We start from the raw sequence: 14,990 nt of genomic DNA on the forward strand, positions 1-14,990 counted from the left end.
TTTATATATTTCATTCTCTTAAAACTTTTATTCAATCTTTCTTTTTCTCTCTATTTTTCTCCTTCTACCTAAAGCCATTCCAAAATGGGATTGGTGTTTATAATTTCCTATTGTAATACTATATGTTAGTCATGATACAATTTTTAAGAGTTTCATGTTGATGCAATGATGGAGTAACATGTTTTTAAAAGTGAATATCTCAGTTGTTTCGAGATGTGAATATAATTTAATTTATAGTCAATATAATTTAAATTTCACTTAAATATGTTTTTAGTTTAAATAATGCATATATTTATGATTTCAATTCTTTAAATTTTGTTGTTGGATTTGGTCCTTAAAAAAATTATTTGATGATTTTACTTTCTAGTGTTTTTTTTTAATTCTAATAAAATTGTAAATTTTCTATATAAATCCAACTTATATTGAAAGATATTCAATTTAGCTTCTATTATTTAAGAAACGTCAAGTTATTTTTAACATATAGTTACCTTGTCATAAGTTAACCGGTAAAAAATTATATTAACTGAAACGAAAAGGCATAAGATGTGTATGAGATGATCACAAATTTATCATGCATTTATACATTGAGTTCACGTGTTTTTGTATTTTTTTAAACATAGTTTGTTTTTTTTTTTATAAATTCTTTTCGTTTAGCATTACTCGATTATTAATAACTTTCCCTAATAACACTAGCCACCACTTAATAATTTGATCATTACCAATCACATTTAGCTGTTTTTTTATTAATTGAACTTAATTATCTATGACTTCACGTTTTTAGTCTTTAAACCACACAAGATCTATACAGAAAAACTGTCAGATTAATCCTGTACGTTGAAATTAGTGATTAAAAAAACTTCAGAAAGTTTTAACTTGAAAAATCAAACCACTGTAAAGTTTGGATTGAACAATAAGCCACGATTATGTTAACTTAAACATATTATTTACTTTCCCGCCAGTGTGGGTTCGCGCCCAAAACCCCCCCTCTCTCTATATATAAAAAACAAACCTAACTTTCAATTTCTTTCTTACAGTGATTCATTTTTTCGAAAACCAAATCCCTAATTTTCTGTCTCTTCAATGGCGCCTCAGAAACTGACCGATTACGAGCGCAAACGGCTCGAGAACATTCGCCGCAACGATGAAATGATGGCTGCACTCAAACTCCATTCCAAAGCTACTCAACTCTCCAACTTCAAGCGTCCAAGGTACTCACTTTGTCTTCTCTCTCTTATTTCACTTTTCAATCATGAGAGGTTTAAACTTCCCTAACTTAATGTTGTTGTTGTTGTTTTTTTTTTTTTTTCTCGCAATTGTCATTTTGTCAGGGTGGGAACCAAATCCTACAACATGAAATCGGAAAAGAAACCCAAAACCGAAACCCCAATTGTGATTAGGCGCTCCCTGCGAACCAGGGGAATTCCGCCAGATTCCAAAGGTCTTGACGGAGATTCCGTGGGTCCCACCACTCCCAGAAAAACCGAACCTTCCGTTGTAAGTCTGGGTCCTATTTCCATGGCTGATGCTCGAGAAAGCGATCACTCAGATAGCTTCTTCGTTGAATCACTCATGGGTATGGCCCAATTGAAAGCCCAATATGCTAGTGTTGAAAAGGGGAAAGTGGAGGCTTCCCTTGGGTTGGAAGCTCTGTATTTGGATCCCGAGAATATTGCGCGGGTTGTTCCTGGAAGGATAACCAGTGCACGGTTTTTCCCTTCCAGTAGTGTCAAAATGATCGCGGTGGGTAACACGTTTGGGAATGTTGGGTTTTGGAATGTGGGACAAAGTGAGGTTCATTTATACCGTCCCCATCGAGCTCCCATTTCCGGGATCTTGATTCAACCACATTGCTTGTCCAAGGTACCATGATGTGTCTGAATTCGCAACAATTACTGCTTATTTGTCAAGTTTCTTTTATAACTTTTACCGGTTATTAGTTACCTTAAGACTCAAACTAATTAACTTCATAGTGTTGCTTTTAGGAAATTGTTTTCTGATACTGGTAGAATATGCTCATTTGTCTGTACGGGAAATGCACTCGTTTGGTCTGTTTGCCATACACTGATAAAGCATGCGTGCATGTTAACTGTGTTTCTCTAGCATATTTTTATTAGATGCATTCTGTTCTTAGTGGGAGATTTGAGGTTAAAGTGGAAAGTGTTAGCCTTTTGGGCTTATAATATAATCTGGTTGAATATAATTACTATGCTTGTGGTTTACCTTGTACCCCAGTCTAGACATATTTATGGTTGAATCAATTTGTTTCTGCAGTCAATCAATATTCCCAACTTTATTTTGTCTGCTTTACGTTTTGTTAGCTGCAGAATTGTCTGATGCTGTGAACAATTTTATATGCAGATATACACAAGTTGTTATGATGGAATTCTTAGGCTAATGGATGCCGAGAAGGAAATCTTTGATCTGGTATTTGAGAGTGATGAAAGTATATTTGCTCTCTCTCAACCAACAAATGAGACAAACTGCCTATATCTTGCTGAGGGTTCTGGAGGTTTGACTATTTGGGATAACAGGATTGGAAAACGTTTGTCGCACTGGGTTTTGCATGAAAGTAGAATTAACACAATAGATTTCAACTGTAAAAACCCTCATATTGCAGCTACTAGTTCCACTGATGGAACTGCCTGCACCTGGGATTTGAGATATACCGATGGAGATAAGCTCACAGCCTTGAGGACATTTACCCATAAAAGATCTGTACAATCTGCTTACTTCTCTCCTTCTGGATGTAGCCTGGCAACTACAAGGTGTGGAGTTTCTCCCATTCTAAAAATTACTAGTTTTATGCTTACTTGTGTGGTACTGTGGTCTTTTATTTTTCATTATTCACCAACTATAGAAGTGCTTGATAACTTGATTCCAAAACATTATTAATTATCCAGCTGTAGTGAAGCTGGTTTTTACCTAATTGTGATTTTGCTTGGATGGGCTTAATATAATCTCTTGATGGACAGCTTGGACAACACAATTGCTATTTACAGTGGAGTTAACATGGAGGATGCAGCTGTTATTAATCATAACAATCAGACTGGCAGATGGCTTTCTACTTTCAGGTACGGTTTCTGGGGGAGTATCTTAAGATTGACTTGTTATTTTGTCATCTTCCTAACTTCCCGTATCCTGCAAAAGTATTTTCTAATCAAAGCTTGGGATTTTAAACTCTTCAGAGCTGATTTTTACATTTTCAAACAAGCTTCCACTCTTCAGAGCAGAAAAGGTTTTATTTGATCAGCATAAGCTGAAACTTTTGTGTAGTTATACTACAAATTTGTGATGCCACTGCAAACTTGCTGATACCTTATAAATTGCCAACTTATTCTTAAAAAAAGAAGTTGACTTTTGTGAACTTTTGTTGTAGCAGAGCAAAATGGGGTTGGGATGACTCATATCTCTTTGTTGGAAATTTGAAAAGAGGAGTTGATGTTGTCTCAGCAGTTCAAAGGAAGATGGTTATGACTCTAGAGAGCCAGCACATGTCTGCCATTCCTTGCAGATTTGATACACACTCTTACGAGGTTGGGATGCTAGCAGGAGCTACAAGTGGAGGCCAGGTTTATATTTGGACGTCGCGCTAGGATAGGATGTTTATTTAATATCCACTTCTGTTATATGTTATAAAATGAAACTTCTATAGTTTCTGATTCCATACTGTTTTCATGTGACATGTGAAGTATTTTCAAATATGCTAAGTACCTCTACAAGTGGAGGACTGACTTCCTCCTTTTCTATTTCCATGCAGAAGAGCTGGTCGTGCTTGCTGCATTAAACAACAAATAACATGATGTACATAATATTTTTTTTAAAATAATTAATAAAGTTTAAAGAAGAAAATAATAAAAAGTGTATACATACACTATTAATATATATTATTTTTTATTTTATTTATAAGATCTAATTACCTAATTCATTGTAATTCATTAAGATTAAGAATAGTAATTTACTAGTTAATAGTAATAAATATGTTCAAAACTCTGGTTTTTTTTTTTAAAACTACCCTCGTAAATATTTTTCTTTTTCTTCGAATGTCTGTCAATACAATTAATTAGGATTATTTTAGTTTAAATAATTAATTAGGAGTATGGATTGGATCTTATAACAAAAAACTAACATCATTTTTAATTTGAGTCTAATAAATACAAACGTTGATGTTATGAAAAATCATAACATTTCTTAAATGATTAAAACAGTTTTATTATTGTTTAAAATGTTTATTTAATTTAACTTTTACTCCCCCGTTTTAAAACAATTTTCTTTTGTCTTCCAAAACAATGCTATCTTTATATTAAAATAAGTGTTGTATTAGAGAAAAAAAATATTTTAATAATTTTTTTTTAAAATAAGTGTTATATTTGATTTTTTAGTTTAACATTAATTATTCTTTTTTAGCAATATTACTAATAAATATTATTTTAGTTTTTAAATTTAATATTAATACTATATTTCATCTATTTAATAATTAATTTTGTAAAATATTATTTTTTGTCTATTTATTAATTTTTCTTGATCTGTGTAAAATAACTTAGAAAAACACTTATTTTCCAATGGAAGTAATAATCTTTTTATACTATTTTTTCCAACAATATCCTTAGACATAATTCAAAAGATAAATTAATACTAATGAAACATTTTTCATAAAAATAAGTTGGTGGATAGTATACTGCATTGTTATTGGAGGTCAGTGGAGTAATTTATGACTAAAGTAATTAAAAATGAGTGTATTTTAATCTAAATTTATATCAATTGTTTGTTTTTTAATCAATGTGTCACAACTTTAAAGATCATTGTTTTGAATAAGAGAAAGTAAATGTTTTTTTCTCACCCTCCTCTAGTAGTAAAACAAATAAAAATATTAAAATTTGAAATTTAGAAATTAATTAAACTATATATTCATAAATATTTAGGTTTACTTAATGTCTAAAAATATTTATTCACAAGATATTGTGAAATAAAATCGTATTTATACTGTTCAAATTGAAAACCATTTGTAACTATTATTATATTAAAAATTTAATCAGTAAGATTATTAGAAAAAATAATTGACTATTTGATTTTAAGTGAAAGAACATTTGTTTGATATTAGGATAAAATATTATAAATTTAATTTAATACATATTTTTTTATCTTATGTATTTAATGCATGCGTTAAGAGTATTAATTATGTTAATCATATTATGTTAATGCTTTCATTTTAGACGAATGCTAAATATTAATTATTATTTTATTACATTATTTTTTTATAATACATTTTTGTATTAAATTTAAAAACATTTAATATATTACCACAAATCAATAATTTAAGAATCTCCAAAAGTGGGTTATTTTAACTTTTTTTCTGACTACTCTTATTAAAATATAAAAGATCCTTCAATTAACATTTAAATACTATCACTTTAAAAAAAAAAGTGTCTTAACTTTACCTTAATACACTTAGTTACAGCCAAATTATCAACTTATATTTATAATAAAAACCATTTATGTAACAAAAATGGACACTATTGATATAGATGTTAAAAATGTCATTACAAGTCAAGCATAAAAAAAAAGCTCGGCTTATATCCGACCTGATAAGACAATAAGAATACTTTTTTTAGTCAGTAATTGGGGTAGATGCCATTTGTTTTGAAATAACCATTGGGAATAAGCAGTTTGCACGATAAAAAGTTTATAAATTCACAGGGTTAACATTACTAAATTAAAATACCACACATCAAAATGATTTGTAGGAATATTAAATTTAAAAATTATTAATGAAGGAAAATTAATAAGAGATTTTTTTTCAAGCAAGATGAAAGAATTTCAAATATCACCTAAAATGAAAAAAAAAATTCAAATAACACAATAAAATTTACATATTAAGAGAATTATACTACTATATCTAAACAAATTTTGAAACAAGAAATTTGTATTGTATTTTAACTAAACATAGTATTTTAAATATAATAGGAATTAAATTCACATTCACATTCACTCTAAATTCCTTTGAATTTTGAAATCCCTTAACGCTTTCCTAAATGTGTAAAGAATAGATTTATCATGCTTTCCTAAATACAACACGCCTTTCTCTCTTGTACTCTATTTCGTCTCTCTGGTGCATGATTATAAGAGCTCTTCTTACCTGCAAAACCCAACAATAAAAATATTAACAAGTCTCGCTGATAAACTGAGATGTCAACAGAAGAAAAAAAAAACACAAAACTGCTTCAAGCTGTAACCGAGTTTTGAGCAGCAGTTTTATTGTTCATTCAACATGGCCTCAAGTCTGATTATCTGCTGGACTTGCCAGTTGTTACTGTAAGAATGTCATTTAATGTTGGTGACTTTGGTGTTTGTGTGTGCTCATGATGTTAAAGACACTAGCAAATTTCCAAAAGACATCCAGTTTCAAACGTGCATCTTTTAAAAGTTGGAACCAAGTGGTGACATCAAATTCAGGATTACAAGCTATGAGACCATCTTTTCCGTTAAGTGGCTATTTGGTACTTACAATAGATTCATTCATCCCCATTCTGCTGAGGTCATCAATCAGCCTTCTTTCTGATATGTGGTTTCCAATCCCAATTCTTCTCTTTATCTGAGTTTCAGCTTGCTGCTCACAATGTAAAGTAATCCGTTAGGATACTAAGCTAGACGGAAAAAACAAGATGGTCTATGTTTATCACAAGACAAACCTTTATCTCATTTGCCATATCAGGTGTAAGATTTATTTGTTGGTTTATTCCCGACTTAGCTGCATCCATTGTGGACACGGTGAAAAGCCTTACTGCTTCTTGCACATTCTCCTCAGTAGCAAGATGAGATCTGGTGCAAGAATTAATCATCAAGGTACATTTTGTCAGAAGAAAGATGCATGGACCAACAAAAGAATAAAACAAAAAAGCGCTCTAAAAAAAGGAAAAACAGAAGAAAGATGATTAATACAAGAAATTTTACTAATTTTGGCTAAGCTGAACATATTTAGGGAACAACACATGCAAATGCAATGATGGAATCATGGAACTAGTTTTCAGTTAAAAGCATAGGCCAGTAACACTTCACACTGTTGTCTACTACATTATTCAATCAATTGATCTATCCACTAAATACAAAATTTAGGAAAGTCACCTAAGAAATTTGAGCCCTATTTATGTGAACCTTTTTCTGGATACATTTTATGAAAAATGTGTTCTGATTGTTAGCAGAGCACTAAAACTACTTAACAAATTTGGATTGACAACATGCATTATAAGCCCCATGATAGCAAATGAAATTTTTTGCACTAAAGATAGTAACATTCCATGCAGGCACCGACTGTATTCTCATTTTTTCATGAAATTGCATCAAGAGTTTCGGATAAAAGGTACCAAGTGCAACAAAGAATACAACCAATACTTACAGTTTCATCTTTGCAAGTGCCTCACTCAACCTAACAATAGCTTCCAACTGCCTCACAGTAATTGGTATTGCTGCAGCTTCTCCAGTTTCATTCGCTTGTTGTCTCATATCCTGTATATTTATTTTTCAAAAAATAAAAAGTGAATTGTTTCTTAAAGAATAATCATTACATCAAATCAGCATTCACAGGAGAATATTGCAACATATAGTACCAAATAGATTTAATTCAGGAAGGACATCCAGAGAAACAGGAAAAAAAAAACAATGGGTTTCAAACATCTTCAACTTCCAATATAACCAGATCAAATCTAAAGGCCGAAACAAATTTCTGTACATTAATTGAAAACATTCATGAATACCTGTCTGATTTTCACATAATGATTCTGCAATAATGTTGTTGCTGATTCTGATAGACGAGGGTGGCATTGAGTTCGACAATATTGCAAATACCTATTTAGATAACAGCTCAAAGTTCATTCTCTCAAATGATTGAAAGAACTGAACGAAAAGTCAACGGCTAAGTTCATAGGTATTGCATACCTCTTCAGCCAATTCTCTTCTTTAAAAGTTCTGCTTTCTCCCATCCTTCCACCAGCTGATTTATGAACCTTTATGATATGATTAGCTATTATCTGCAAACATCAATCATCCAGACCTGAGGACTATTACAAATCAAGCCATATGTAAAAACTATTTGTTAGCACCCCAAATATGGACTCACTGGGCCCACAATTTAGAGGGTTTATTCCAGAAGGAATAAGAAAAGGAATGAGTGCTGAGGTGGCAGAGAGAGAGTGGTGGGTTTTGGGTTGTGAAGGGAATTCTGTTATAGGGGGTCCTGATGGGAGGAGAGAGGGCATTCGTGGTTAAAGTTAATTATGGGCAGAGAGCATTTGTGCCACTGAAGGAGCTTTGCTCTGGGCAGAGTAGGGAGAAGAGAGTAGTTAGGTGCATTCAAAGGTAGCAAAGTACCATAAGAACAAAGATACAAAACAGTCAATTACCTTGTCTTGACTGTACATTCTGACGTCTTTCACAATGAAAATTAAATCAAACCTAGAAAGAATAGTTGTCTGCAAGTCAATGTTATCCTGTGCAGTCTGGAAAAACATTAAAGGCAGCTATTAGTCTCTTTTAATGACGATATGCTTTTTTACAAACTGAAAAAAGATAAAAGAGGGTTATATGGTAGTAGACCTTAAGATCATCGTATCGGCCTGATGGAGGGTTGGCAGCAGCAAGAACTGAAGTCCTTGAATTAAGAACAGTTGTTATTCCAGCTTTGGCTATAGATATAGTTTGTTGTTCCATGGCCTCGTGAATAGCAACTCTACATCATGGAGACCATATAAAATTTCGTCATAAATCAACAATGATGACCTAGAAATAAAAAAACATCAGACACTAAGTACCTATCTTCTGGCCTCATCTTATCAAACTCATCAATGCAGACAACACCTCCGTCAGCCAAGACCATGGCCCCTCCTTCAAGATAGAACTCACGCTAAAGGGTGCATAGAACATGAATCAGAGACTTAAAAAGGAAAGTTGATGGAGTTCAAGCTTATGATTATACCTCAACAAGTAGTATAGTATAAATTGACTGTCTAATACAAACAGTTTAGGAAGGGAAGAACTTACAGTGCCACTATCTTGGATTACAGAAGCGGTCAGGCCAGCCGCTGATGAGCCTTTTCCAGAAGTATAAACAGCAATAGGGGCAGTCTTTTCAACAAACTTCAGAAACTGTAAAAGGTAATGCAAGTGGCAGTGGCACAATCAGTTTTTAACAACTAAATTGCCTCAAATTAATTAAAAAATTGGTCCAGTGAAATATATAGAAATATATTACTAACCTGTGACTTTGCTGTAGATGGATCACCCAGAAGCAATACATTGATATCACCTCTTAACCGGACTCCATCAGGCAAATTCTGTTTGCAAAGAAATGGGTCATATGATAGATTTATGTTATTATGTTATTCTCCAATAAAATAAAGGGGCATTCATAGACAATGGTATACCTTTCTTGACCCTCCAAACAGAAGACAGGCTACGGCCTTTTTGACTTCCTCGTGCCCAAATATAGAGGGAGCAATCATGGAGCAGATATTTTTATACGCATCAGGTTCGGAAGCAAATTTTTTGAATTCTTCTATCTGCAAACAATACCATCATTTGTAGGTAACTATGATATTGAGTAGGATTGAAAATTCAGTCTGGGTTCATAAATTGGGGAAAGAAAAGTATGCTACAACCTATATAAGAGTAGGGAAATCACAACTGGTATACAGTATTTGAAAGGAGAAGGTAAAATACTTCAAACATTGAAACTCATGAAGTTACATTGCAAGTAAAATTTCACAGGAACCACAGAACACTTTAAACATTCTGCTAAGATGTGATATTCATGGACGCAACTGGCAAGTGACAAGGTATAAAGCAGGGAAGCAGTCAATTTATAAATTGTTTCAGGTTTCACCACTGACCTCATCTTGTGTAAATGCTGCTGGACCGCGAGAGTTGGTCTCATTTGTTTCTTCTATTCCTACAACCCTAATATAAGGCTGTCTAATTGCAACTGCTCCTTTGTGGCTGCATATAACACAATATATTTGAAGCCAGACATCAATTACAGATGGGAGAATGAAAAAAAAATTAAATATACAAAAATTAAATTGGTGATGAATCTCACGATGTATTAGAGTTAGAAGCCTGGTAGATACTGAAAATTCCCATGATTGTCAATCTTGAGCCAGGTACCACTGTCTGAACCAGATGTCGATCAACAGAGAGAAGCAAGTTTCTAGGAAGCTCACCAGTTGGAACATCCTTCAATAATCACAGCATTACATATGGTTATAATTTCAATTTTCAAGTGACTTTAATGTTTTATTTTTATTCAAATTTGTATTAATACCTCTGGATTTTCTTGCATCTTCAAAGTTTGTTGATCAACATATCTGCTCTTGTCAGGAACCACGAGCCAGGGATCAATTGGACAAGGTTCTTCACCAGGCTACAAAATTCCTTTACCTCGTAAGAGACATCCCAAAATAAAAATAAAAAAGTAAAGCATATCATGTGTCATGCAAAACAAACAAAAGCAAGAACTAAACCTGAGGAACATGATCACAGGATCGAGGAACAATTGCTCCACCAAGTCCTGGCCGACACGGAACCTGTTTTCCTTTCTTACAATTCTTACATATCAGGGTAACATAAGTGGCCTTTGCCTTAGTTCTGGACGCAGCAATAGTAATCCCAGCAATTTTGACAAGCTTTGATATATATTGAGCCTGTAGAAAGAAAACCCCAATGAGATTTGCTGATTCAATGCCAAGAAACTTCAGGCAATTAGAAAAAAAAATCTCAATTTGAATAATAAACACAAAAACCACAATCAAACCCACTTACCCCGAGCGATCTCATCGACACGGGATCCTCTTTGGATGTGAGCAGAATCTGAACATCACCGGGCGTCTGATCCTCCATATCTCCGGTATCCCCAGCCACCTTCGTCTTCAAATTCACGAGAACCTGAGCCGCTGCAGCTTCGAACTAAAACAGCAAAAACAAAAAAAAAAGGTTAAAACAGAAAACATGTGCTGTTGAGTTGAGAGAGAGAGAGAGAGAGAGAGAGAGAGAGAGAGAGAGAGAGAGAGAAAGAGATAGTACCAATGGCAAGACATCGGCGGGGTTAGAGCGGAGTTTATCGGGAAGGTCGGAGTCGAAGGTGTCGAGATCTCCCATATCGACGAGAAGGAACTTAGGGTTATGGAGGAGACTCTCCCTGTAAGGGAAGACATTGTTGGTGGTCTCGAAGTTTCGGATGAATTCCTTGAATTTCTGGATGAGAGAGTGGTTCGAATCGGTGCCGGCTTCACCGCGGGCACCGGAACCGTCGTCGCCGGCGAGCGCTTGGTCGCTGTAGTAGACGGCTCCTTCGTCCCAGCCTGACATCTTCTCTCAATCTCGTTAGGGTTTCAGTTTTTTTCGATTGAAGAAAGGAAAGAAAGAAAGAGACAAAGAAGAACGACTCTCCGAAGAACGTTAGGATATGAATTTGTTCGATTGAAAGAAAGGGGCTAAGAAGAAGGGTGATTTTGGCGGGAAAGCTATGGCGGGAAAGTATTGGCGGGGTGTGAGTGTGACACTGATGTTGGCACGGATGTATCTATACTTTATAAACTTTTTTATTCTCAATTTTTTAATTTTAGCAAATTTTACTCTCAAATTAATCTGACCCATTTTATGTTTTACTTTTTAAAGAAATTTGAAAATTTTAATTTTTATTATTTGTTTGTTAATTAGTATAAAAGTGAGAGATAAAATTTATAAGAAAAATTGAGCAACTTCGTCAAAAATAAATAAAAAAAATAGATGTAAGATTTTTTAAAATAAGCTGCAGATAAAAAATACAACTATGTGAAAAATAAAATAAAAAAGATAAAATTTATAAGTTTTTTAAAAAGTAAAAGATAAAATATGTCAAATTAAAGTACAATCAAGTCCATTTTATATAAGGGTGAGCGTTTGTAGTATATCTATCTTTATCTGCATTTTTATTATTTGGAATATCCACCATCATTTATTAAATTCAATTTTGATGATATGTGAAATAAGATTGAGACAATTCGATTTGTTAACGTGATATATCAATTTTAATTTTAATATTATGTATGGTTAAATTATTAAATTAAAGAACCATAAAATTTAAATTTATTATTTATACATAATTTCTCAAACAATTTTTTTTGAAAGTAAAATATGACGTAGACTGAGTTGAAACGACTCAAAATTAATCTTAAAAATATTAATCTTGGGATGAGTTAGATTGTTGCGATGAGACGATCCCTAATTTAAAATTTATGAAAATATTAAAGAGGACATTCTCATTTGCTATATAATTTAAAACTCTTTTATTCTTTAACTAGTATTGTAAATTATCTCACTATTTTTTTCAACCTCTCACATTAATTACTTTCCTCTCAATAAACATCTTAATAAATAAATCTATAACTTATAATAAAAATAAAATAGATATTCTCATTTCGTCAACAATTTTTTAAAACTGTTACTGTTATGAATGGGAAGCTACGTGCGCAGCCCATAAGGAAAGCATGCAACCTGCTGCATGAAGCATTCACAACGAGGAAGTTAGTTAGGAAGTGCCAATGCTGTTAGGATTCTGTTAGAAGTTTCTGTTAGAGGATTCTATATTCTGTTAAGAACCTTGCCTTATAAATAGCTTGTAATAAGGTGTTCAAAGGAATGAGAATATACGCTACTTTCATCTTCTTCTTCTCTGCAATTTCTGGGAGGCACTTGGTCCTCGAAATCCAAGTATAACATTGGTGCTTTCGTTGAGAGTCCATGGCCGCCTTCCATGGCTGTCATACCCATCTCCACACACCTTCGTTGCCGCACACCCTTCATCCCTTTGTACATCCAGCTCAATCCCTTGGAATTGATTTTGAGAGTACCTGCAAACGTTTGTTGAGCTTGTTCGATCCTGAGAGAACCCTTCCTTCATTTCAGCAACCACCATACGAAGCTTCCATGGCTGCCGTCCATGACTGCCACTCGCCGTACGGAGCTTCCACCTTCCACTACCACCACCCCTTCCCTAGTCATTCTTTCCACACAGCCAACCACCAGCAACCATGTCCACAACACCCATTCCCTTCCATGTCCAACACAAGCAAGCATGAAGGATCTTTGACTCACCTCGAGGCTGTCCTCACTCGTCTTGACGAGAGCATGCACTCCATGAATCTAAAGATAGATGAACTCCTGAACCGTTTTCCCCCTGCCACTCCGATCTCAAATGCAAACCCAATACCAGTTCCGCACCCCTACCACGCTGCTCCTGCAAACAATCACAGGATCAACTTAGAAGGACCATGGACCGACGGCACAGCACCACACCTTCAAGAAGAGAAGCTTTCGGAATGCTGTCCGCGGACTCCGTCTCCGCCACCACCTCCACCGTCGGCTCCGTCACCACCTCCGCCGTCACCTCCACTGGTCGCACTCATACAGCCGCCCCCCACAACCTTGCCCGGTCCGCTTCCCATTGTGATTGTTTCCCTCATCACCAACAGCAACCCTCACATGTCCTCTGACCCCCGCGGGATCACCATTCTCGGAGTCCGCAAGGAGCACTTCAGCCGTGGAAAGGAGCTCGACCACTCCTTCCCCCTCACCTTTTACACTGCAAAATGGTTCGACTTCCGCAACACTAACCTCCATCTGCTCATTTCTTCACCCATTTTAATTTGGGATCCTGGTTCGAATGTTGAAGCCATGGTGGTAGCCCCAACACCTTGAGGACAAGGTGTTTTTGATGGGCCAGGGAATGTTATGAATGGGAAGCTACGTGCGCAGCCCATAAGGAAAGCATGCAACCTGCTGCATGAAGCATTCACAGCGAGGAAGTTAGTTAGGAAGTGCCAATGCTGTTAGGATTCTGTTAGAAGTTTCTGTTAGAGGATTCTATATTCTGTTAAGAACCTTGCCTTATAAATAGCTTGTAATAAGGTGTTCAAAGGAATGAGAATATACGCTACTTTCATCTTCTTCTTCTCTGCAATTTCTGGGAGGCACTTGGTCCTCGAAATCCAAGTATAACAGTTACCATTCAAATGTTTCGGGAGCTTATATTTATATTTCAAACGTAGTAAATAGAAAATTCACTGTTACAATCGAGGGTCATTACAAATAAATGTAACTTTGACACTACAATAATACATACATAAATAATGCTTTACAATAGATTACCATTAGGGAACCCTCTGGCCCTGGGTTACTAAACCTGTATTATCTATTATTGTCTTCTAGATTTATATGATTATCAATAACAATGAGGGTGCATCCAGAAATTTCAAATGACACCCTAAGACATTGCCTCAGATTTATGTGACATGATAATTGTTGTGCAATATGTCAATTACCAATACTAGGCAAGAAACCTTCATGTTGTAGATACCATAATGCACCCTCTGCCGCACTCTCTGCTGCATCTTTCTTCTTTGACAGAGGTTCCCCAACAAACTCTAAAATCAAATTCTGGGCCTCTTCTATCTCTAAGGTCACCTTGCAAGTAAATCTAAAAATGGAACAATAAACAAATGCAAGTGAAAGTTCTATGTACCCTGAAACGAAGGAACCTAGAGTCGTTAAGAAAACAACACACGGAATGCAAGTGAACCAAGTTTTATATATATACTAAATATTGATGAAAAAGATTACAAATTTCAACTATAATTATCATCATCCATTCATCACCAGTGTCAAAAATTCAGAAATGTAATTGATTTGAATGAGAAAATCCACCCGTTTTTTCATGGAGATGCTTAAATTACACAGCCCTTTAAGGACACCACTCCAGTCTACAAAATTTGAATGTTTGTTGTTTATACTTTAGTCCATGTTAATATAAACAAGTTTTTAGGGATATTTTTCTTTTCTTTTGGCTGTGATTCTCATTATCATTGATAGCTAGTTTTGAACTTCTATTGTTAACTTTGGATTTTCAGAGGATGAAATGAAGATCCTGAGTGAAATTCCAAAGCTGAAACCTGATAGTACGGATGTTT

General features: G+C 34.5%; 3 protein-coding genes across 7 annotated transcripts in view; 1 reads left to right on the forward strand and 2 right to left on the reverse strand.

The window, feature by feature from the left end:
* Positions 1-954: 954 nt before the first annotated feature.
* LOC100800122 (WD repeat-containing protein 76) lies at positions 955-3,752 on the forward strand. Of its 2 annotated transcripts, none has more exons than XM_041008157.1 (5): positions 955-1,208; positions 1,329-1,860; positions 2,359-2,765; positions 2,973-3,071; positions 3,377-3,752. In XM_041008157.1, the coding sequence occupies exons 1-5, from the start codon at positions 1,081-1,083 to the stop codon at positions 3,591-3,593; spliced, it is 1,383 nt and encodes a 460-aa protein (XP_040864091.1). In that variant the 5' UTR covers positions 955-1,080; the 3' UTR covers positions 3,594-3,752. The 2 variants fall into 2 exon arrangements, with proteins under 2 accessions (XP_040864091.1, XP_003542618.1); XM_003542570.5 differs by having other exon boundaries at positions 962-1,208; positions 3,380-3,752.
* A 2,097-nt stretch (positions 3,753-5,849) lies between these two features.
* Positions 5,850-11,543, reverse strand: LOC100800649 (DNA replication licensing factor MCM5). Its single transcript, XM_003542571.5, has 18 exons — positions 11,068-11,543; positions 10,807-10,950; positions 10,509-10,688; positions 10,310-10,408; positions 10,085-10,221; positions 9,879-9,984; positions 9,414-9,548; positions 9,246-9,323; positions 9,031-9,135; positions 8,802-8,893; positions 8,587-8,719; positions 8,394-8,489; positions 7,930-8,021; positions 7,749-7,839; positions 7,391-7,500; positions 6,687-6,816; positions 6,503-6,604; positions 5,850-6,133 (listed from the first exon to the last, which is right to left on the reverse strand). Exons 1-18 carry the CDS (start codon positions 11,350-11,352, stop codon positions 6,050-6,052), a joined length of 2,199 nt encoding a protein of 732 aa, XP_003542619.1. The 5' UTR covers positions 11,353-11,543; the 3' UTR covers positions 5,850-6,049.
* Positions 11,544-14,025: 2,482 nt separating this feature from the next.
* LOC100797277 (dicer-like protein 4) overlaps positions 14,026-14,990 on the reverse strand; it is a 34,770-nt gene continuing 33,805 nt past the window's right edge. For 2 of the 4 annotated variants that reach the window (XM_006594165.4, XM_006594164.4), the window contains exon 25: positions 14,026-14,500. In XM_006594165.4, coding sequence (XP_006594228.1) covers positions 14,338-14,500 — 163 coding nt within the window. In that variant the 3' untranslated portion in view covers positions 14,026-14,337. Of the gene's footprint in view, positions 14,547-14,990 lie in introns of all 4 variants that reach the window. The other 2 variants (XM_014765575.3, XM_006594166.4) reach the window with 1 other exon arrangement.

Source organism: Glycine max, chromosome 13 (genome assembly GCF_000004515.6).
Source record: "Glycine max cultivar Williams 82 chromosome 13, Glycine_max_v4.0, whole genome shotgun sequence".
NCBI classification, from domain to species: Eukaryota; Viridiplantae; Streptophyta; class Magnoliopsida; order Fabales; family Fabaceae; genus Glycine; species Glycine max.